The 24,905-nt window shown below is 40.6% G+C and overlaps 2 protein-coding genes across 7 annotated transcripts in view; one reads left to right on the forward strand and one right to left on the reverse strand.

Moving 5' to 3' along the window:
• Positions 1 to 7,200: 7,200 nt before the first annotated feature.
• Positions 7,201 to 9,598, forward strand: LOC131686218 (signal recognition particle subunit SRP54). Its single transcript, XM_058970465.1, has 5 exons — positions 7,201 to 7,677; positions 7,743 to 7,994; positions 8,065 to 8,519; positions 8,577 to 8,838; positions 8,898 to 9,598. Exons 1-5 carry the CDS (start codon positions 7,600 to 7,602, stop codon positions 9,363 to 9,365), a joined length of 1,515 nt encoding a protein of 504 aa, XP_058826448.1. The 5' UTR covers positions 7,201 to 7,599; the 3' UTR covers positions 9,366 to 9,598.
• A 5,507-nt stretch (positions 9,599 to 15,105) lies between these two features.
• LOC131686169 (uncharacterized) overlaps positions 15,106 to 24,905 on the reverse strand; it is a 95,249-nt gene continuing 85,449 nt past the window's right edge. For 2 of the 6 annotated variants that reach the window (XM_058970414.1, XM_058970387.1), the window contains exons 2-4: positions 19,202 to 23,254; positions 18,284 to 19,124; positions 15,106 to 18,185 (exon numbers count right to left, since the gene is read on the reverse strand). In XM_058970414.1, the coding sequence (XP_058826397.1) occupies positions 17,739 to 18,185; positions 18,284 to 19,124; positions 19,202 to 23,241 (5,328 nt within the window). In that variant the 5' untranslated portion in view covers positions 23,242 to 23,254 and the 3' untranslated portion in view covers positions 15,106 to 17,738. Of the gene's footprint in view, positions 18,186 to 18,272; positions 19,125 to 19,201; positions 23,258 to 24,905 lie in introns of all 6 variants that reach the window. The other 4 variants (XM_058970406.1, XM_058970377.1, XM_058970396.1 and 1 more) reach the window with 3 other exon arrangements.

Consider the following 24,905-nt stretch of genomic DNA (forward strand, 5'->3'; position numbering starts at 1 on the left):
ACGTGGGAGATTCCAGAACAAAAAGGCACTGCGAGAGTGAGTGTCGTCTACTCGTTTCGTTCGCTCGCTCGCGGTTTTGGTTGCGGGTGCGATTTTGTTGGAACCGATCAGGGTGGTCAGATTGTTTTTCATAAAATCGTTACAAATCGCAAATCATAACGTTGAAGTTTATTGTTAATTTTTGTTGACCATTTTTTTTTCGAAAACCTAAAATTGACAAAGCGCCTAAATATGCCATGCCAACCTCCGATATTTTTTACCAGATCAAAAAAATTTTGTGCCGTGAAAGAGAAAAAATCGATAGTTTTCAGTAGGAACAGAAAAAGGCGCAAGCTTGTTTCTGCAAAAATGCAAAAAATCGGCAGGTCTGACCACCCTGCATTTGATGAATACCACGCGGGTACTCATCGTCGCTGCGAGCACGACTGCGAACTTTTAGGAATCGTTACTCGTGAGAGCAGCGGCGGGAAATTTTCAGTTAATTGTGAGTGACTTTCGTTCAGAATTTGGTTCATTCAGCGTTGCCAGATGCATCGGTGTTGATTGGTATATTTATGCAGAAAACATACATAGAGGCGCTGCATGCGTTGTGATGATATTTCGTGTTTTAATTTTCTAAATATTGTCCGTGCTTTTCCAAAAGAGGAGAAACGATTATTTTTCGTCACAGCCAGATTTGTAGTGCTATCCGGCGCACGGTTTGTCGCAATGTATTTCTTATGAGATGAATGACACTTTAATGTGGTGAAATTTTGTAAAAAACCTTATTGTACAGTCGGGATTCGCTGGATTGACACTTTTCAACTGGACCGCTTTTTAGTTGGACCTCCGCTAGTTGGACTATTGTTCAACTAAAAAACATCTGAATGTCAAAATCTTATGTCAAATTTACTTTAACAATCAATCTGACAATATTTGGAGATGCAAACAGATGCATTTACACTACCAACATCTCTTTTGGAGTTTTTGACATTTGACTGACGGTCCAAGTAGCGAATCAAATTCGTTGGTTGGACAAGGCTGTGGCCCAACCAGCGAATCACGGCTGTACAAGCATATCGTTTTCGTCCATAATAGGCGACAGTTTGTATAATTTTTGCACTCTGTTGTTTTCTCGCAGAAATAGATTTTATCCTCGAACGCTTCACTCTGCGTTTGTTTCCACAGTATTTCTTCAGCTTGCTAAAATGTCCCCTCTGTAGGTATTGTCGAATCGCAATCTTTTACCTTCTCTAAAACACTAGGCAACCAAAATGTCGGATAATACTAAACAAGCACACTTTAAAGTTCCTATTAAGTTCTTAGCGAACTTTTAAGCTGTTTAAGCTTTGATGGAACTAGCAAGCTGCTTAAGCCGCCATTAGAACACGACATGTATTGAAAAGTTACTTAAAATAAGAAGCTTGTGCAGCTTCCTTATACGAGCATTTGGTTGCTTGTGTAGGGAGTGGTTGTTTCGTGAAAAACGAGGTGTTTCGATCGGTAGACCTTTCACTTCCCAATGGAGATTCGTTACGTACCTAATTTTGCATGCCACGGTTCTCCCTGTCACGTTCCATCTCGACACATCAAGGAGTTGACACAAAGTTTACATTTTATGGAATGTTCACACCGTTCAAAGCTCTTCTAAGATATTCGCTTCCACATGCTAGTCATTCGGCCACTCCCTATACGACCGGCAAATAAATGCGGGTTCTACTAACCATGTACTACCTGTCGTCAGGAACGATCTTTTAGAACTTTGTTAGCTCATTCGCAATATTCAAATTGATAAGTATCGTTTGCGCCATAATATCTCCTATACTGAATGCAATGGACTGCCGATATTTTTGTGCGTCCGTCTTGATGCTAGAGCGCAGAGTTTTTTAATCTGTCCAAAAAGGGACCTTCTTTAGTTCAAAGTTGTGACTCTTCTGTATTGTATCCCGCTGTCGAGCATCCAATAATGCTGCCATTAGTTCCAAGAAAGGGATAGAATGTGGCTTTATTGGAGCAACTTCAGACCGCGTTAGATTGGAGCGTTGCATCATTGCCGAAATAGCATTGAGGAATTCTCACAGATTCAACATCTTTTAAGCGGGCTGTTCTTCGCATCGTCCCCTCCTACTCGTTACCGCTTTTCCCGAGGCCTTGCATTATGTTATGATCGTGGAAATTTGTCAAGAACCCAAGGGGATCAAAGATACTCATGTCGCAGCTCAGTACAATCCGCTTCATTGATCTTTGTCTGCGGGTCATAAATGAACGCAACGTTTCTTTTATGCGTCGATAATGTGAACACGTTGCACTTCGTATTCCGCATAATACCCATGGCTGCTACATCCCACACAAGACGTACTTTACCAGGTTTTTCCGACTCAGTACTACATTCATCGGTAAATACCACAGTCTATGTCGCTCAGTAGATTATAACTGCTGCAGATATTCCATAATAATTATTGCAATTATTGCACCTGCACGTTCTGCCGTAGCACTTTTGAGCGAAGGATCGGATAAACATTTTTCTAGCTGAAAGGATTAGTTTTATGCCGGAAACAAAGATAAAAGCGCAGGATTTTGCCAGCAGATGTTATCCAGCTAAAAGTGGATTTGAGCACCAGGAGGTGCAGGTTCCGTTTCAGGAAGAACAGGAGCAAGGACAGGAATGGATCCCGATGGATGGTGTTCGCCTAAGGCCACCTCCGTCATCGGAGACTTGTCCAAAATGTCCAACGACATGGATAATGTTTAGTTAGGTTGTTTGCATGACAACTCATAGCTGCAAGCTGAAATATTGTAAACGTACACCAAACTGGAGGAAGATGTTAAGATTCGATTGGTTCCGTTTTGATTATTACGTATTTATTACTGTTATTTGCAGATTGCACAATCGAGGTCCGGTTACTCAAATCACTCAGATATCCGCCACTTTCGTCGTACTAGAAACCAAGGCCAGTTATTATAAAAAGGTTTCTGATGATGTCATAGAGAGAGCTATAATAAAAGCTACCGGTGTGAAAATTAATGGCTTCAATGCTAGGGGCAGATCACTCTAAGAATGTATAACAAATTTGCATCAAATTAGAAAAAATGCATTTAATTTCCATTTTTGCATCAGCTTGGCACTCCCTCGCAGAAAAGTTTGTTTAACAAACGTCCTACGCTAATCCACTTTGTTCGACGTTTTGTTAAATGTAGGGCTAGTTTTTCTGTAGGGTTTTGACGTCTTACATGCAACGCAAACCACATTGCAGGCAACGCAAAATACATTATGAATTTCTATTTGAATGGAAATAAATGCATTTAATTTCGCTCATTTTTAAAAATGAATCACAAGCGATCTGCCCCTAGCTTCAATGCTTCAATCTAATGCCTGTCAGAAGATTTGTTTAAACACATTCGTCGTGAGCCGGAGGTACATCCGAACCACCTAGGTTGAACTGCCAATCCGACACCAAGTCCATTCATCTTGGGCAGCTGGTTCACAGCGTCCCGAGTGCCATCCATAGTTGGTCGAATCTGGTCAGGTTGCCTAGTATCCAGACTGCCGTCTATGGTTAACTGCTGTTACCGGAATTACTTGCTCGTAGTGTCCTGAGAGTCATTCTAGACTTGGTTGCAGAGTTTTGTGTTCTTGCCATTATCAGATCAATACGGTGTCTTCTCACATCCGCAATCGAAATACCCCGCTACTGAAAGACTGTTTTTGTCATTTTTGTTAGGGAAAGAATAACTTCTCCTTCAGATATCGAATCAACATGAACACCGTTTTTCTTTTTTTTCAGCAGCTGATGAAGAAGTGTATGGGTATATTTTTTGTATAAATAATAATTGAAACGATTAGCTAGAAATCTTATTATTTTATTGCGGTCCTATTATGTATATGCCTATTATACATTTTACAGTGAATTACAGCCAACAGAAAAATGGATCATCTTGTGGCCAAACCAAACGAGAATGTCTTCCGCTCCCCCGAAAAATAAAAGCATTCTTTGCCGTGAAGCATACCACCACTAAGACGTCGTATTTTATCACTCCGAGGATTCTTTCGATGCTTGAATTACTTGAGAATGCAGCGTTCTTAATTTTCAGAGTTGTTCGACCACGAGTAATGGTAGGCGTCGGAGTTGCCACAGTAATGCAATGGTGATTATGGAAATTTGCATTTCTTCGGATGGTTGAATCACCCTCGAGCTGAATTATTTTCTCGATCATGTAGTCGAAACCTCTTACGGCCAATTTCTTCACTTGAATGAAAGCGAGCTTTCATTGAAAACCGGTTTCCTGTTAACTAATCACCAGCAACCTGAAAACTGGTTTTCAACGAAAACCGGTTTTCATCCAGTGAAGAAATTGGCCGTTATAGAACAATGGGCCCTATTCTCACAGCCACGTCACTTAGTGACTAGAAGAAAATTTCCTTCTAGTCACTAGGTGACGTGACTGTGAGAATAGGGCCCAATATGTGCTCTTGACGTTTTGAAAATCAACATCTTTGTCCCTGAGGCTTTGTCTGTGATCTCCATCACGAACTGAGTGTTCATTTCTGACAGTTCGTTTGTACTGTTTACATGAACTTAGAAAAATTTGTGGACGACTAGATTCGCTCGAAGAAAATCGTAAAGAATTTTTCTAAGTTCATGTAAACAGTACAAGCGAACTGTCAGAAATGAACACTCACTTCGTAAATAATTCTTCGCATCAATATTCTTCAATGAATATAAACAAACAGTTAAATGACATCAAAGTCTACTTCGATGAGAATCAAAATGAATTGAGAAAAGAAGGTGGTAGTAACAACAAGGTAAGCAACAAGTTTTACTCAGAATTGCTCACAAAATCTCTAGAAAACTCTGTATTACTTACTGTCTTGCCCCTCGTTTTCACTACAGCTTTCCCAGACCGACTTGTTAAGCTCATCATCTATCGCGCGAGTTTAATTTGCGGTGACTTTTGACTAGCTATTCCACATAATGGGAATTGGTCCGTGCACCCTTCCTAGAGTCTACTTTTGGAGTGGATGCCCGAATAGAAATGTACAAGAACAAAACCGCGATTTTCACTGTGACAGTACGCTAATTTTACAATAATTTTCAGTAAATTCTAGCGTTATGCTACAATACAAAAACAATAAACTTTAACGTTTTTACAGTAAATTTCAATGTAAAATCAATGTAAAAAAATCGATTTTTCTCCATATATTTTTTTCTCGAAAACAGTAAAATTTAATGTGAATTTACTGTATCAGTTTTTTGCTGAACAGAAAAAGGGGTTTTACATGAAATTTTATTGTAAATCTACTGCGAGAATCGAACAATTCTGAAACAGTAATAACAGTAATATTTATTGTTTTATGATTGTTTGTAGGGTAAATACTATTGTAAACTTATATCCGGGAAGTGATCTGCCCTTATATTCAATCCATAATTTCATTAAAAATTCATTGTTTTCCTACGAGAACTCCACGTTATAATACAGTCGTGATTCGCTGGTTGGGCCACAGCCTTGTCCAACCAACGAATTTGATTCGCTACTTGGACCGTCAGTCAAATGTCAAAAACTCCAAAAGAGATGTTGGTAGTGTAAATGCATCTGTTCGCATCTCCAAATATTGTCAGATTGATTGTCAAAGTAAATTTGACATAAGATTTTGGCGTTCAGATGCTTTTTAGTTGAACAATAGTCCAACTAGCGGAGGTCCAATTAAAAAGCGGTACAGTTAAAAAGTGTCTAACCATCGAATCACGACTGTATATTATCCGGTACAGTGTAAACTGAGAAACAATTGGGATTTTCGATTGATTGACACCGGTGTAGTGGATTGCACTGGTTTTGCACTTTCTAGCAGAAGTGTCAATGGAACATACACTGCAAATAATCTACACATTTTTTCAAAGAGATTTGACACATGTGTTTCAAGTTTCAAGCCACACTGAGAATTCAAGAACTTTTCCCTTTCTCTTTAATAAAATTACACATAAAATTTAAGTGTGTCGCCCGCTGATATAATCGACTGTCATCACATTTAAATTTTAAGTGTCGACGTATTAAATCATAAATGTTTTGCCCATGGAATCCACGGTTTTAACAAATGCAGCAACATTAAGTGTCTTCGCAACTAGATTTTAAATGTCAACGTATTGAATCATAAATGTTTTGCCTATGACTATAAATAATATACACTTTTTTCGAAGAGTTTCAAACCACACTGATAAATCAATATTTTTTCTTTTGGTCTTTAATAAAATATTACACTTAAAATATAGGTGTGCCACCCGATGGCATGGTCGACTGTCATCACATTTAAATTTAAAGTGTCGGTGTATTAAATCATAAATGTTTTGCCCATAGAATCCATGGTTTTGACAAATACGGCAAAATTAAACGTAATATCGATTCAATACAATTTTACTGTTCCACAATCGGCCTCAAAACATGCGAAAGATTTATTTACAAGTTTTCACGACATATTTGAAAGATTTTAAATGGTAAGTAAATACCTGAAAATATTTTTTTGCATGATTTATTTATAACCCTGTGTTTGCAGGTAAAGACATCGATGGTCCATGATTTTGCAGAACATGATTTTTGTAACTTGAAAGAAGCGACGGGTTAGATTTTAAAAAGTTGAATAATTTAAGTATAAGTAAGACTAATATATTAACATACATATTCCTTCTTTTACAGAATATATTTTGTTATATTCAAATAAAAAATATACAATGAATCAAACATATATTTAAATCATTTAGATATCAATGCTCTCCCACTTAAAAACCAACGTTTTTTCACATGACTTTTATAGGAAATGATATAATTTTCAAGTTAATGCAAACTTGAATTCTATACAAATAACATTTAACAACCATTTGCCAAACACTTAATTTGAATATGTCATACACATGAAACTTAAGTGTGGCATCTATTGGAATTAACGTGTTTTCCAATAAGTGCGTTATTAAGTGTCTGACACATGAGATCTAAGTGCCAAAACAGATGCGACAAAATTAAGTGTAAAACACTTGAGTTTAATGTGCGGATTATTTGCAGTGTACCCAGTTTTCTGCACTTCTGCTATAGAAAGTGCAAAAACGGTGTAGTTCCAGTGCGCTCCACTATACCGGTGTCAATCAATCGAAAACCCCAAATGAAAACTTAACGAAAAAGTAACTCATTTTCAGCACTGTAGCCGCCACTCACACACATGTCATCCATCATCCCAAAAAATCTGACAGTTTACTGTGTCGTGTTGTGTTGTCTCCTCCCGACGAGCTTCTCGTTTTTCCTCGCATCGTCATAATTTCCACCACAGTCAGACAGCCACACAAACAGATTTTTCCTCGCGATCGTGCCCATATTTTCGTAAGCGTAAAATTTTATCGCGATTTTCCTGCCCATTTCAGCGGCCATAAAACCTTCCCACCGTAACGCGCTGTAAGTCGAGCTCGGGAACGTGACGTGTGCTGATTTCCAGTCGAAAGCAAATTGAAACAAGGTGGAATGGTAATTTCGCAATCGATCACAGCCACTAGAAGAATCTTGATTGGTTCAGCATAAGTCGGGGAAGCTTTGGAAAGATAGCGCAAGTTTTGTGATTGAAGCAAAAGAACAGAACGCAAAATGGTTCTAGCGGATCTCGGCCGGAAGATCACGAATGCTCTGCATTCGCTGAGCAAAGCGACCATCATCAATGAAGAGGTTTGTTTATTTATTTTTCCTCCCCAAGAGCTTAAGTTTTTTTTAAATGGATTTTTTTCCCGTAGGTTCTTGATTCCATGCTGAAGGAGATTTGCACGGCTCTCCTGGAAGCGGACGTGAACATCCGGCTGGTGAAAAAGCTGCGGGAGAATGTAAAATCGGTGATTGATTTTGACGAAATGGCTGGCGGGTTGAACAAGAGGCGCATGATTCAGTCGGCCGTCTTCAAGGAGCTGGTCAAACTGGTTGATCCGGGAGTGAAACCATTTCAACCGATCAAGGGTCGTCCGAATATTATCATGTTTGTCGGTTTACAGGTACCTGATAGGATTTCAATATAATCTTGACCTTGAATGGTTTTTTATCATTGATTTTGAACCGTTTTAGGGATCCGGAAAAACGACAACCTGTACCAAGCTAGCCTACCACTACCAGAAAAAGAACTGGAAATCCTGTCTGGTATGCGCGGATACGTTCCGTGCCGGTGCTTACGATCAGATTAAGCAAAATGCCACCAAGGCTCGAATTCCGTTCTACGGAAGCTACACGGAGGTAGATCCGGTGGTTATTGCCCAGGACGGAGTTGAAATGTTCAAGAAGGAAGGTTTTGAATTTATCATCGTCGATACGAGCGGTCGACACAAACAGGAGGAGTCCCTGTTTGAGGAGATGTTGGCGGTTGCGACCGCAATTAAACCGGACAATATTATTTTCGTTATGGATGCCACCATTGGACAGGCTTGCGAAGCGCAAGCCAAGGCTTTTAAGGAGAAAGTTGACATCGGTTCCGTCATCATCACCAAGCTGGACGGACATGCCAAGGGAGGTGGTGCTCTTTCGGCGTGAGTATTTTTGTTATTGTCATCCGTAGAGATCAGATTGAAATTAAATCTTTTCAGCGTGGCAGCAACCAATTCCCCCATCATCTTCATCGGCACCGGAGAACACATTGACGACTTGGAACCGTTCAAGACCAAGCCGTTCATCAGTAAACTGCTAGGAATGGGCGATATCGAAGGTTTAATCGATAAGGTCAACGAGCTGAACCTGGACGATAACGAGGAACTGATCGATAAAATCAAACACGGCCAATTTACGATACGGGACATGTACGAGCAGTTTCAGAACATCATGAAGATGGGACCGTTTTCCCAGATAATGGTAATTTGTGGGAAAAATTTAATTTTTACTTGACACGTTCTCATCCTCTCGAACCGTAGGGAATGATTCCAGGTTTCTCGCAAGATTTCATGACCAAAGGTGGCGAACAGGAATCGATGGCCCGCATCAAACGGTTGATGACGATGATGGATTCCATGTCGGACGGTGAGCTGGACAACAAGGACGGGGCGAAACTGTTCAGCAAGCAGCCCAGTCGGGTGATTCGTGTTGCCCAGGGTTCGGGTGTTACGGAGCGGGAGGTGCGGGATTTAATTTCACAGTACACAAAGTTTGCGGCCGTTATTAAAAAGATGGGTGGCATCAAGGGTCTGTTCAAGAGCGGTGACATGGCAAAGAATGTTAATCCGACGCAGATGGCCAAGCTGAACCAGCAGATGGCGAAGATGATTGATCCACGGATGTTTCAGCAGATGGGGGGAATGAGTGGGTTGCAGAATATGATGCGGCAGCTGCAGCAGGGAGCTGGGGGGCTCGGGAATCTGATGGGCGGATTCGGTAAGTCTTGAAGTGTGAATCGTGGCAGTTTTGGAACCGCCCGGTGTTTTCCCCCGTGCGACGCACACGGTGTTACCTTTGTGGAGTCGCTTATTCGTTCTTCGGTAAATCCAATCTTGATAGTTTATGTTGTTTTATGAGAATTTTTTTTGCTATTGTTTATTGGAATCGAAATGCGCGAGAAAGATGAGAGTTGTCGGTGTTAAAAAAATACATGCCAAGGTAGGGTCGACTTTAATCTTAATCGGAGCACTTTCAGTTGGAAGCCAAGGTTTTGAAGATTCCAAAGGGTGGTAAATAAACGAGGCAGTCCGGTGAAAATAAACGCAAAAAACAAGAATTGTCTTTTATTTTCTATTTCTCGTAAAATTGATACTGAAAGGTAGTTCAAGGCCTGTATACTGGGATCAAAGCAACCGGTGGGATTTTTAACATTTGATGAAATCGAATTGCATAAAAATGTGTAACCTCACTTTTTTGACACTTGAGTTTGTTTATAGGGAATTACTCTTTTTCTCAATTAGAAACTGGGTTTGAATCGTTTAAAATTCAACTGTATGTCATTTTTGACTGATGACGTCGTTATGCATTGTTTTTCGTGCACCCTAATTTTTTTTTCTTAATTAGTTCAGGATGAACAATGTTTTTCGTAAAATATGTGGCAACACTGCCCCTGCCACTGATGCGCAGAGCACTCACGAGTTACGCTCACCGACATTAATTTTTTTCTTCGTTTCGTTCAGTTCATCAGCGTGCGCGTCGTGGATCGGTTTAGTTTTTCGCTTCCGCGTTTCTATTAAAAATTAGTTTTTTTTTTCGAATCCCGCAGTAAACGTATCACAAATCGTAATTCGGAAAGTTGTGGTTTCTAGTTTTCGTCGCGCACTAAATCGCTTTTTTCGCCTTGAGAAATCTACACGCAAAGTTTGCGTTCGGCAGTGATGGTGGTCTTCTACCGTACAGTGAAGTATGTACGATGCCTCCATCAGTAGGTTTTCAATGGAATGTTTCAATCAAGAATTAGTTTCCGGAATGGAAGGCGCGCTGTGAGAATAAAAAGGAAATTGCAAATAGTTCCAATGCGCTACGGCATGTTTTGTCGTGATCAGTTTTGCATGTGGTTATCGCAGAGAAAGAAAGCAGAAAATCGAAGTTCATTCAGTGTTCGGGTGAAACGGTGATGATGATTTTCATCGCAGTGGGAAGTGTGGGTCAAGGTGATGAAAATGAATGATGCTGGCGAGCGCTGGTGTCAGTTTCGTTTGAAGCGGATTTGCTTTTCAAATCAAATGTCTGTAGCTTAAAATGCCAAAATAAAAGAGAAGTGAAAGGTCAGTTTTTATTGATCTGGTGAAGCAAAGTGCGATAGCGATAAAATAGGAGAGATTAGAAAGCGTGTTTTATGAAGCTGGCTGAATTGGTAGATGTTATTGGAGGTAAATACTGGAAATTGTTGAAATTCTACTAATTTTGAATATCTATCCAGTTTATTCAAATGGTCCTATGGAGAGTATTTGATGCCAAATGGCTTTAAATTGCATAAAGCGTCAAAATTTGATGCTATCTCGAAAAAAAATTTTTGACGAAAATTGACTTTTTTTGACGAAGGAAAATTTCAAAATCGAATTTGCATTTTCGATGCCAAATGACTTTAAAATGCATGAAACGTCTAGATTTGATGGAATCTCGAGAAAAAATTTTTTTAACGAAAGTTCTTTTTTGGACTTTTTTCGTTCAAAAGGAGGAAAATCTCAAAATCGAGCTGGTATTATTGATGCCAAATGACTGCTAAATGCATAACGCGTCAAAATTTGATGTTACCTCGAAAAAATTTTTTTGACGAAAATTGACTTTTTTGACGATTTTTGTTCAAAAGGGGAAAATTTCAAAATCGAATTTGCATTTTCGATTCCAAATGACTTTAAAATGCATGAAACGTCGAGATTTGATGGAATCTCGATAAAACATTTTTTTAACGAAAGTTCTTTTTTGGACTTTTTTGTCCCAAAGGGGGAAAATCTCAAAATCGAGCTGGTATTATTGATGCCAAATGACTTCCAAATTCATAACGCGTCAAAATTTGATGCTATCTCGAAAAAAAATTTTTGACGAAAATTGGCTTTTTTTGACGATTTTTGTTCAAAGGGGGGAGTAAAGGAAAATTTCAAAATCGAATTTGCATTTTCGATGCCAAATGACTTTAAAACGCATGATACGTCGAGATTTGATGGAATCTCGAGAAAAATTTTTTTTAACGAAAGTTCTTTTTTGGACTTTTTTCGTTCAAAAGGAGGAAAATCTCAAAATCGAGCTGGTATTATTGATGCCAAATGACTTCTAAATGCATAACGCGTCAAAATTTGATGTTATCTCGAAAAAAAATTTTTTGACAAAAATTGACTTTTTTTGACGATTTTTGTTCAAAGGAAAATTTCAAAATCGAATTTGCATTTTCGATGCCAAATGACTTTAAAATGCATGAAACGTCGAGATTTGATGGAATCTCGAGAAAATTTTTTTTAACGAAAGTTCTTTTTTGGACTTTTTTCGTTCAAAAGGGGGAAAATCTCAAAATCGAGCTGGTATTATTGATGCCAAATGACTTCTAAATGCATAATGCGTCAAAATTTGATGCTATCTCGAAAAAAATTTTTTGACGAAAATTGACTTTTTTGGCGATTTTTGTTCAAAAGGGGAAAATTTCAAAATCGAATTTGCATTTTCGATTCCAAATGACTTTAAAATGCATGAAACGTCGAGATTTGATGGAATCTCGATAAAACATTTTTTTAACGAAAGTTCTTTTTTGGACTTTTTTGTCCCAAAGGGGGAAAATCTCAAAATCGAGCTGGTATTATTGATGCCAAATGACTTCCAAATTCATAACGCGTCAAAATTTGATGCTATCTCGAAAAAAATTTTTTGACGAAAATTGGCTTTTTTTGACGATTTTTGTTCAAAGGGGGGAGTAAAGGAAAATTTCAAAATCGAATTTGCATTTTCGATGCCAAATGACTTTAAAACGCATGATACGTCGAGATTTGATGGAATCTCGAGAAAAATTTTTTTTAACGAAAGTTCTTTTTTGGACTTTTTTCGTTCAAAAGGAGGAAAATCTCAAAATCGAGCTGGTATTATTGATGCCAAATGACTTCTAAATGCATAACGCGTCAAAATTTGATGTTATCTCGAAAAAAAATTTTTTGACAAAAATTGACTTTTTTTGACGATTTTTGTTCAAAGGAAAATTTCAAAATCGAATTTGCATTTTCGATGCCAAATGACTTTAAAATGCATGAAACGTCGAGATTTGATGGAATCTCGAGAAAATTTTTTTTAACGAAAGTTCTTTTTTGGACTTTTTTCGTTCAAAAGGGGGAAAATCTCAAAATCGAGCTGGTATTATTGATGCCAAATGACTTCTAAATGCATAATGCGTCAAAATTTGATGCTATCTCGAAAAAATTTTTTTGACGAAAATTGACTTTTTTGGCGATTTTTGTTCAAAGGGGGGAGTAAAGGAAAATTTCAAAATCGAATTTGCATTTTCGATGCCAAATGACTTTAAAATGCATGAAACGTCGAGATTTGATGGAATCTCGAGAAAAATTTTTTTAACGAAAGTTCTTTTTTGGACTTTTTTCGTTCAAAAGGGGGAAAATCTCAAAATCGAGCTGGTATTATTGATGCCAAATGACTTCTAAATGCATAATGCGTCAAAATTTGATGCTATCTCGAAAAAAATTTTTTGACGAAAATTGACTTTTTTGGCGATTTTTGTTCAAAGGGGGGAGTAAAGGAAAATTTCAAAATCGAATTTGCATTTTCGATGCCAAATGACTTTAAAATGCATGAAACGTCGAGATTTGATGGAATCTCGAGAAAAATTTTTTTTAACGAAAGTTCTTTTTTGGACTTTTTTCGTTCAAAAGGAGGAAAATCTCAAAATCGAGCTGGTATTATTGATGCCAAATGACTGCTAAATGCATAACGCGTCAAAATTTGATGTTACCTCCAAAAATTTTTTTTTGACGAAAATTGACTTTTTTGACGATTTTTGTTCAAAGGGGGAAAATTTCAAAATCGAATTTGCATTTTCGATTCCAAATGACTTTAAAATGCATGAAACGTCGAGATTTGATGGAATCTCGATAAAAAAATTTTTTAACGAAAGTTCTTTTTTGGACTTTTTTTGTCCCAAAGGGGGAAAATCTCAAAATCGAGCTGGTATTATTGATGCCAAATGACTTCTAAATGCATAATGCGTCAAAATTTGATGCTATCTCGAAAAAATTTTTTTGACGAAAATTGACTTTTTTTGACGATTTTTGTTCAAAGGGGGGAGTAAAGGAAAATTTCAAAATCGAATTTGCATTTTCGATGCCAAATGACTTTAAAATGCATGAAACGTCGAGATTCGATGGAATCTCGAGAAAAAAATTTTTTAACGAAAGTTCTTTTTTGGACTTTTTTCGTTCAAAAGGGGGAAAATCTCAAAATCGAGCTGGTATTATTGATGCCAAATGACTTCTAAATATAACGCGTCAAAATTTGATGTTATCTCGAAAAAATTTTTTTGACGAAAATTGACTTTTTTTGACGATTTTTGTTCAAAGGGGGGGGGGGAGGTAAAGGAAAATTTCAAAATCGAATTTGCATTTTCAATGCCAAATGACTTTAAAATGCATGAAACGTCGATATTTGATGGAATCTCGAGAAAAATTTTTTTTAACGAAAGTTCTTTTTTGGACTTTTTTCGTTCAAAAGGGGGAAAATCTCAAAATCGAGCTGGTGTTATTGATGCTCAATGACATGAAACTTTAAAATGCATGAAACGTCGAGATTTGATGGAATCTCGAGAAAAAAATTTTTAACGAAAGTTCTTTTTTGGACTTTTTGTCCCAAAGGGGGAAAATCTCAAAATCGAGCTGGTATTATTGATGCCAAATGACTTCTAAATGCATAACGCGTCAAAATTTGATGTCATCTCGAAAAAATTTTTTTGACGAAAATTGACTTTTTTTGACGATTTTTGTTCAAAGGGGGGAGTAAAGGAAAATTTCAAAATCGAATTTGCATTTTCGATGCCAAATGACTTTAAAATGCATGAAACGTCGAGATTTGATGGAATCTCGAGAAAAAATTTTTTTAACGAAAGTTCTTTTTTGGACTTTTTTTGTTCAAAAGGGGGAAAATCTCAAAATCGAGCTGGTATTATTGATGCCAAATGACTTCTAAATGCATAACGCGTCAAAATTTAATGTTATCTCGAAAAAAAATTTTTGACGAAAATTGACTTTTTTTGACGATTTTTGTTCAAAGCGGGGAGTAAAGGAAAATTTTAAAATCGAATTTGCATTTTCGATTCCAAATGACTTTAAAATGCATGAAACGTCGAGATTTGATGGAATCTCGAGAAAAATTTTTTTTAACGAAAGTTCTTTTTTTGGACTTTTTTGTTCATAGGGAGGAAAATCTCAAAATCGAGCTGGTATTATTGATGCCAAATGACTTCTAAATGCATAACGCGTCAAAATTTGATGTTATCTCGAAAAATTTTTTTGACGAAAATTGACTTTTTTTGACGATTTTTGTTCAAAGGGGGGAGGAATAAAGGAAATTATTTTATCTTCTCAAATTTCAAGCAGTGATTGGAAACTAGGATAACTTAAAGAATTTCTTCCAAACTCACTTCATAACACTTTAATAAATTGAAGGTTTTTTTTCAAAAGTTTATTGATATATCTCAATCATTGATCTCGTTTATTCATATATATAATATATAAGTAACTATGCTTTTAAGGTTTCTTAAGTTTTGTCTCTTTCTTTCCATTTTGTCGTAGGGGTTTTGTTTTTTGTGTGAAATAAAATTAGCAATAATAATATTATCAATAGAGTAATAATAGCAATAATTTATGTTATTTTCCATATTTTTTCTTGCTTCTTCTTCTTCGACGTCTGCGTGACCTTATCCGACACGACGACGACGACGACTATCATCGTCGAATGTAGATGTTTGGTTTACCTTCCGAAAAAATATACGATCTACTATAATACACAAAAGCCGTACTACGGGAAACTGTGTCGGTCTACAAATTCGACCCACGAAAGGATGCGTGTTTTTTCAGTATGTGTGGAGAGTTCAAGAGTTTTTTCTCTCTCTCGCTACTCTACATAGGTCGGTGTGTTTGTTTGTGTGTACGAAATAGGTTGAGTTTCAAACGTGCTGCACTAACTTATGGCTAAAAATATTACACGGTTACTAATGTCATTCTCATTTACGTTGTTGTCATTTCAGTTATTTTTTTCTACTTTTGGGGAGAGGCGGGGGGGGGGGGGGGCTAGACTTGATATTTTGATTTATTAACTGAGCAACACCATGACTTTTGTTTCTCTATTACTTATTACTTCCACACTCATCCACTTAATCAGATGGCACTTGAAGTTTAAATTTAAGTGTCCTACTACTGACCGACTGACCGAGGGATTTAATTTTTTTTTAAATATATATGTTACATAACAATGAATGATTTTCTATTTCGCTATATCTCTTTGGGAGCAAAGCTGCTTTTTTCGCTTGATTTTTTTTTTCATCTATTTCGTTAAACGTTACACATTGCACTCGTTTTATGCCGGTTTAATTTTTTTTTTGTTCGATCATCGACGTTTTTTAACTCGAGTCACGAAGCTAAAAAAAATGAGGGTCGCTGCATGCCCCCTTTCCACTTCCAACTATCATTGGACGATGATGGATGGATTAGGGAGGCAGGCTTTAATTTTGTTTAACACTTTGGTTATCTGCTGTATTTCTTTCTCCGCTAGTCTCCCAGTTGATAAAATCTTAAAAAAGGGTGCTTTAATAAAAAAAAAAAACGAAACGTAAAACAAAACTAAAAACTCTAACCCTAACTTGATGGTGCTTGATTTGTTTGTTTTTTTACTATAAATAAATATTCTACATATAAATTCTACTTATGATAGGAAAAGAGCAAACTAGATAGAGAGAAAAGGAGGTAAAATTTAACATCACTAATTTGGATGATGGCGCTTTGTTTTAAGAGGCAAAGAAAGGTGGGGAGGAGTGAGGATCAGTTTTTTTCCCTTAACGCTTAGCAGAAATATGTAGTAGTTTGACGAATCGCCTGACCCGGCTTTTAGCCGGGTCGCGATTTTGCGGACTTACCGACTATAATATAATTTGTTTTTTTTTTTATAAATCTTTCTGTTTCATTCACATGAGGCACATTATTTTTTTACTTTACATTTTCAGTTTATTACGAGTGCTAAAAACACTACTAAAACTCGGGCTTTTCTAAGACAATTCTAAGGCTCACGCGCTCGTACTTTGTGTTGATTTGTTTGCTACATCTTAGCTTAGAGTAAAATCAGCCACTAATAATTATATGTCTGTGTATGTGTAAGTATTAAAATGAGCAGTTTGTAAAAGCGTTGTTTGGTTTTTGTTTGTTTTTAATTCTACGCGTAGAAAAGCAAATCAATTCGATCAGGTTTGCCCGCTTACAAATATAATGTATACAGTAATTCGATTAGAAGTACACTTAATAAGAAACGGAAATCAACAGTCTTTTAAATATTGGCCTAAGTTTAGGGTCGTGTCTCTCGAGGTACAACCGGTAAACGAAGAAGAAAACAATAATAAACATAAACAAAGTTGATGATAAACAAAAAATTTAGTAATTTTTAAACATGGGAAAATTTTGATTTTATGTACCCGGTACCATTTATTTACGTGTGTGTGTTAAAGTACAAATTGTCACACACACCCAGTCAAAAACAGCTACTCGGTTTAAGCCACTTCGGTTTCGTCTTCGATTAAAAAGGCCTCGCTTTGCTCTAGTATGTTACAGTTTTTTTTCTTCTATCTTAAAATCTATCCGCTTTAATCCAACCCTTCAATAAATTACAACCCCGGGTTGCTAGGCTACGGTACTTTTGATTTTCGGTTTGTTTGTTTATAAATCTAAACGACGTTTAAAATTGCGTTCGTTTTGTTTTGCAGCTTTTGGCGAGAGAAAATCCCATGCCTACTACCTATATATATTCGAGAGGTCAGCTGTCATCGTTCGGGAATCAGTTGGATGCAAGTCTATTGCATGCAATTTTTTTTTCTCCACTCGAATCGGGTGACCATCAAACGGTTCAATTACAGACTACTAAAAAATCACGGGAAATCTATTTACAGTTCAGAGTAGATCAAATGTTTCGTTAATGGAAATCATGCGCGAAAAATCGTTGTGTTTGTGTTTCTGTCTCTTAAATCTGTAGTAAAATACAAGCCGAACTCTACGATAAAAACCGGAAATAAAATAAAACAAAGGTATGACTAGAATCTGCTTTCGGTTCCGTTAAGCCCTAAACCGAATCTATTTCTCCACGCCGAGCAGCCGTGCCGCATCCGAGGCCGATCCGAGCAGCATCCGATTCAGGATACCCTGATCGCTAATGCCGAGTAGGTTCCCAATCAAATCGGCCGAATTACCACTGCCGCCAAGTAGGCCCTTCGATGAACGTGTGATGACCTGTTGACCTGCAACTGATGCTGGAGGTGGCGTCGGTATCATCTCCTGCTCGTCATCGCTAACATCCGATAAAGCAGCACCGTTCTTAGCGGCGGCGACCGCTGCCGAAACGACGGTCCCATTCAACCGGGAACACTTGTGTTTGCGCTGATGCCGCAGCATACTGTGCTTCAGGGTGAACCGACGGCGGCACACGTCACACTGAAAGGGCCGATCGCCGGAATGGGTGCGCATGTGACGCCTCAGATCTTCCGTCGACCAGAAGCGACGCAGACAGAAGGCGCAGATTACCTGTTGATGGAAAGAGAAAAGAAAAAGCGGATTAGTCTCACTCGAGAAGGGGGGGGATCTTGCGGCGGCGTTGGCGTCCAAACTGACCTGCGACCTACCTTCCGATTGGCGTAGTCGGGATATTTTCCACCCCGACCGCCTTCGCCATTGTTACCGCTTTCGTCGTCATCCGGCGAACCGGATGGGGCTTCACTTTCCGCCTCCAGCGTTACCTTGTTCATGAGCAGGGCGAATTCGTGGACGTGGGACTGTTTGATGTGATCCAGGCAGGAGACACGATCGGAGAAGGAGCAGTCGCACAGGTGACACTTGAAGGGAAGATCCGAGTTGATCGTGGGAATCGAGGAGTTATCGTCAGTGGTTGGTTCTTCTTTGATGGTAGGTAGTTCCGGGGATGGTATCGGTTCGAGTGTTGGTTCGTCTTCCGCCGGCTTAGCCGGCGCTGAATGATGATCCTTTTCCACGGTTTGAGCTGGTTGTGGTTTAGGGCTGGCAGGTCGGGATGACGGAGGAGTACCTTTCGATTTGGCAATGGCTACGGCAACGGCTACCGGAATCGGTTCCGGTTTAGGATCCAACAGATCATCGATCGGAACGGGGATGGACATGGCCGATTCGACGTCCCCGTGCTTTCTCAACAGATGACGGTCACAGTTGGATTTGGTGGTAAACAGTAGAGTACATTGAGAACATTTGAACGGTTTCTGGCCGGTGTGGGTTAGGATATGACGCCGCAAGCTGCTGGACCAGGGGAACATTCGCTGGCAATAGGGACAGCTGACCCGGTTCGGGGCCAAACTGTAGGCGGATTTTTTCTTCTGCAACAGTGTCGACGGGTTCGGGTCGTCCGTTCCGGAGTTGTTGCTCTCGGAAGCCGATCCCGAAGCCACCAGTCCTTCCTCGTCACTTTGATCCTGCGACAACGGCACATCAGGTCTGCTGTAAGAGAAACCTTTCATTAATAATATTCCAAAGATCTTCGCTAGTCTACCGGACAAAAGAAATTCTACACTTACCTAAAGTAGTTCTCGAAGGCCACATTAGTAGCGTTGTCGACCAGCTTCGAGACCGAAACCAGGTCGCTTTCATCCGCACTTTTCGCTAACTCCTTCTCCAAGTCCACCTCTTTCCGCTGACGGATCGCCTGTTCCAGGATCCCCTCAGCCACCGCCTTCGCCGCTTGCTGTCGCTGTTCTTTACTCTCCTCCAACTTTTGCTTCAAAATTTTATGCTGAAACACGGGACTCTCGTTCCTGGCAACCACCGGCTGCGGCAGCAGCTCATGATCCGACTCATTCCCGCCCTTACTCAAATCCTCCGGAGCAAACTCCTCGTCAATCACCAGCTCCTGTTCATCCTCCTCTTCCTCTTCGTCATCCCCTCCGTGATCATTGCTGCCGCCTCTTCCCGCCGACTGATGATGTTCAAGCCTCGATTGACCATGGTGAAGCATCGACGCCGGAACCTGTGCCGGCACCGCACCCGTCCCGAAAGGATTCTGCCCTTGAGCAATGATATTCTGAAGCATACTACTCATTCCACTCGTTCCACCGATTTCACCCCCATTTCCACGATGATGCCCGGCCGCCGCTTTCCCCGATTGTTGTGCCAGAATCGCATACTTGACCTGATCGGAGATCCCTCCGAAGGCGGCTGCAGCCGCCATCGAGTGATGATGGTGATGCAAATTGGATCCGGCGTTCGAACCGGTAACCGCAGCTGCCGCGGCGGCGGCTGATGAATGTCCACGTCCTCGCATCATGTGGTGGCCACCGCGTTGCCGCTGGGACCAAAACTGTGGATGCTGCTGTTTGATGTGTCGTTCCATGTTCGAACGTAGTGTGAATCGGGCTGAACAGTGCTCGCAAGCGAAGGGCCGCTCGGTACGGTAGCGGCGTTGCTTCTGCTTCGGCATTAGGACTCCATTTTTGATCACCATTTTGACGGGACCGTTTCCCATTGGGATCGAGGACATCGAGGAGAGAGTTGGTGGGGGTGGTGGAGGTGGCGGAACTTGCTGTTGTTGATGTTGCTGCTGCTGTTGGTGGTGGTGTTGATGATGCTTTTGTTGTTGTAACGAATTTGGCAAACTTTGTGGCGATTGCTGAGCGGGGTGTTGCTGCTGCTGTTGCGGTTGTTGTTTGGTGGATGAAGGTGTGACGGGGTTGGTGCTGAATGGAGTTGGTTGCGGTCCGGTGGAGGATTCCGAGCAGCTTTTCGGTGACTCGGATGGTGAGTGGAACGGGTTTCCGATCAGACTACCGCCGGACATTTGTGGCAACAGGGGGAATTCCTTGGGGAAGAAGTTTTTCAGGTCACCGAGGGCGCCTGGGGCGCACAGGAGGGGGTTCTGTAGGAACAATGGGTGCAGTGGGAAGGCAGCTGCTGCTGGAAAGCTGAAACGGCTGTACAGTTGGCTAAGCTGGAAGTAGTGGGCCGGATCCATTTTGGACAAAGCTTCGCTGAAGAGCTTCTGTTGCATCAGCTGGAGCTGGTGTTGGTTCTTCTCCAGCAGCGACAGATCCAGCTTGGGAATTTTAGCGGCTTGTTGTTCCTCTTCCTCGTCATCTTCTCCATCATCATCGCCGCGATCTTCATCGTCATCTTCTGCATCGGAACGAGGGTGATCCGAGTCCGCATCATTCTCCCGTCTGATGATCGGTTCCGGTTTCTTACTCAAATCCAGAACGTCCATGCTGAGATCCATCGGGCGGGTTGTGTCCGGTTGGGAGACAGGCGTCTCCGGAGTTTCCTTCTCGTAGTCTTGCTCCTGCGGAGGAGTCAACTGATTAAGCTTTTCCAGACTTTTGACTTGGATTTTGGCCGGGGTTAGGGGCATCGGCGTGTTGTCGATCTTAGTGACTAGGCTCATCGGTATTGGCATCAGCATTTCCTTCAGGTGGGACACCGGAGTGCTCCGGTCGGACGGGTGATCATCAACGTCCCGATCAAAGTCCCCGGGTGGGGTGTTGAACATTTGCATCTTCTTGAGCGGATCCTCACAGGATGAATCCTCCGAGGGATGATAGATGATAGCACGTTTGACCTCGTCCCGGGTCGTGCGTCCGTGACGGTTCCTCAGATGACGTTCACAGTTTGCTTTGGTGGTAAACGCGTAATTGCATAGAGCGCACTCGTACGGCCGATCACCGTTGTGAGATCGCATGTGCCGGATGAGAGTCGCCTTGTCGTTGATGATGTACGGACACATGTTACAGCGGTACGGTCCCGGACCGGCAGCCGATACGTGAATCCGATTGTGTCCCTTCAAAGCTCGTAGATTAGGGAAAACCGCCGTACAGAGACGACAGGGAAATTCTCCGCGAAGTTTCATTTTACGGAATTCAGCCGTGAAAGCGTCTTGGGCTTCCTCTTCGTCTTTCAGCGGAGGATACGGGTCCTTATCCAGCTGACGGAAGAATCCACCGGATGAAGTTACGTTAATGATCGACTGAATGTCGGCGAGATCTTTGTTATCCTGCTGTGGTGGATAATTAGCTCCACTGTGGTGGTAGTAGTTCGGCTCCTGTTTGATCTCCCGGGACATGATCGGCGAGGAGAATGATTTGTCCAACGAAGAAGGTGTGGTGGGAGCTTCCGAAACATTCGACGACATGTTAGTCGACATCGACTTGTTCTGCAGGTCCAAATTGGCAAAGAAATCATCTCGCTTTAGGTCATCCTCCGAAGAAGCCTCACTCGTCTTCCATTTACGCTTTTCCGCCCCACCGGAGCTGTAATCCGAGGCACCACATTCTCTCACGTGCATCTCCAGAGTCTTCGAACATGGAAACGCCCGGTAGCACTTGCTGCATTCAAATTTTTGACTCGTGACCGGTGTCCGAATGCTCTGCTCGCAAACACTTTTCGCTATCAGCGGAAACTTCTCGCTCGAAAAATCCACAAAAGTCAAGTCCTTAAACCCCGGCGTAATATTCTGATAATTATTGTTCCCACAGCGATGAGCATTCAAAGCCTTGTAACTTTTAAACACCATATCGCAGTGACGGCACTTTGCCGGAATGTGAGGATGCTCCCGATCCATGTGACTCTCCAAACTGATCATGCTGGAGAAATCGTTCCGGACACAAACCGGACAACAGAACTTCTGCACCCCTTCCGTCACACTCCCATCCAAGATGTTATTATTAATCGTACGAATCTTCCTCTTATAATGCACATTCTCGTCCAAATTCTTCCTCTTCCCCTCGCCATCATAATTATTATTGTAGCTATTGTTATTATTATTCGACATCCCACTGCTCGCCCCGCTACTTCCCCCACTATCCGTCGATCCATCACTCTCGTAGCTTTCCCGCTCCGACTGCTTATGCGTCCTCATATGCCGATGCATATTCCCATTCGTGGTAAACGTCAAATTACAATATTTACAGTTGAACGGCCGCTCCCCGGTATGCACCAGCACATGCCGATCCAGGGACGATGCCGACGACAGAACCTTCGAACAAATCTTACACACAAACTGACCACCCTCGCCATTATCACCACCGCTGGCCGATTTGCTATTATTGTGCGACCGGATGTGCTCCGTGAAATCGTGCTTCGTCGACGAAACGGTCTCACAGATCGGACAGACGTACTTTTTTCCATCCGTCTCGTTCCCACCTTCGCCGATCCGTGACGATTCGTGATTATTGTTATCGACGGCTGCCGCCGCTAGGTGCTGCTGAAGAAGGGTAGTACTCCCCACCATCGAGCTCGGATGTTTCCCGCTGTAGTTGTTATTGTTCAAACTGTGGAACTTCCGGCGCAGCATGTTATCCATCAGCTGGTGGAGATTTTCCCGGCGGGCATTATGGCGTGCCTGGTGGAATAGGTGAACCGATGAACGGCGTTGGTCTTCGTCCGAGTCGACATTGTCGGAATCGGCACTGGTGGTTGCGGTCTTATTCAGTAGAATGTTGTTGTTATTGTTGTTGTTGAGGAGGAGAGATGAATTATTTGCATCGGTACTGCTTCCGGTACGGTTCGAGGAGCTGATATCCATCGCTTCCTGGGATGAGTCGGAGTGTATCGATAAGCGGCGACGATCCATCGCTGGTTGCGATCTGCTGGAAGATAAAGTAGAGAAAAAAAATCATCAATTTTCCATGTTGATTCCAAAAAAAAACATTCATTTTATTCGCCAAAGTCCGATGTCAACCTCTTATCCATCAATTACTGAACGGAGCAGAGTGACTGACATCCGTCTATCAGTTAGAGAGCAGTGCTGCGCATTATCATCAATCGCTCTAACGTGAAGATAATGAGACGTTCATCAGCTCTCCGCGCCCGCCCGGCCGACCAAACTGTCCTACATTCTTTTCTCCCGTGATCAATCATTTATCAGTTCAGGTGAAGGCTTAAAAGCTTCAAGTCTGCCTCCGATAAGAAAACCGATGATGATGATGAGGTGAGAGACGAGCTGTGTTGCAATCTTTGTTTTTTGTTTTTCTTGTAACAGGTTCTTTCGACGACAGCAGGTGGGGGGAGGACAAAACCATTGTGAAAAGTAAGAGTTAAACGGTTCGAGATCAAAGCAAGCCGCCATTGGAGGTTCGGACCCGGGGAAGGAAAAGATTGTAAAAATTTAGATCATTATGTGGAGCTCGAGGGAACGAACGAACACACCTTTATTGCAATAACAAAACGAGGTGAAGATAACCGAACCGAAGGGTAAATAACTAAGTTGTGCGTACTGGGAGCGCTGATGCATCTATAGATGGTGGGGAAAGACGGGGAGGTGTATTTCCAGTACCGAACCCGGATCGTGAGTACCGCGGAAACTAACACGTATTCTGTCAACCGATGAAAAATTATGGTGATAACATCTGTTTACTAGTTTCGATGGATTAGATAAAAAATATTTTTGTTCGTTATTAAGAACAAGCTATGAGTTAAATGACGGATCGGATTATGATTATTCCATGGATAGATATTCGATTTATTAATTTTCTCAAAACTGTTTCAATTATCGAAGAAACGATTCCGTGTTACTTAGAACAGGTGGGAACGCTAAAACTTTCTTTATCATATCAAAAAATTGCCTTGCTAAACCGAAACAAATGTTTCGCTTTCACTAGTTCTCGTCAGCTTAAAATAAGCTTCTTTTCTTGCGGGACATCACGCTTGACTAGGGGTTTGCTCTGGACCGCAATTAGTGTCCTCGTTTTTTTTGTAACTAGTGTCAATCCGACGTTAGATTAGTCCTGTCACTAAGTTAGTGACGAATTCTGATGAGATGAAATCGAAACGAAAATTCCATTACTAATTGAATTAATTATAACTGAATTTCGAATCTAGACCGAATAATTGATCTATAATTTTTTTTTTCTATTTTCAGCTTCTAGACGACGTTAAAGGAACAACGGTAAGTGTGATTTCAACTATTTATTTCTCTTATGTGTTTACAGGAAAATTCAATATTTTGTAATGAGAATATCACATTTTATTAAAACAATGTTCAGAAGACATCAGTGACAATGACAGCAACTCGGTAAGTTAAATATACATTTTTTTAAATTACATTTCTTCCTTCCTTCCAAATACTAGAATATTATGCGGATTACACTAGTTTACAAGAAAAATGAGCTTCAAGACAAAGTATTTTTTAGACTAATTTTGGGTCGCTGAACACGAAAACAATGTTCCTTTTTTTGTTCAAAGATGCGATTTTGCGATTTTCTCAACAAACTCGTTTTTGAGCACTTTTTGTAGTTT

This window comes from Topomyia yanbarensis, chromosome 1 (genome assembly GCF_030247195.1).
Source record: "Topomyia yanbarensis strain Yona2022 chromosome 1, ASM3024719v1, whole genome shotgun sequence".
In the NCBI taxonomy this organism is placed as follows: Eukaryota; Metazoa; Arthropoda; class Insecta; order Diptera; family Culicidae; genus Topomyia; species Topomyia yanbarensis.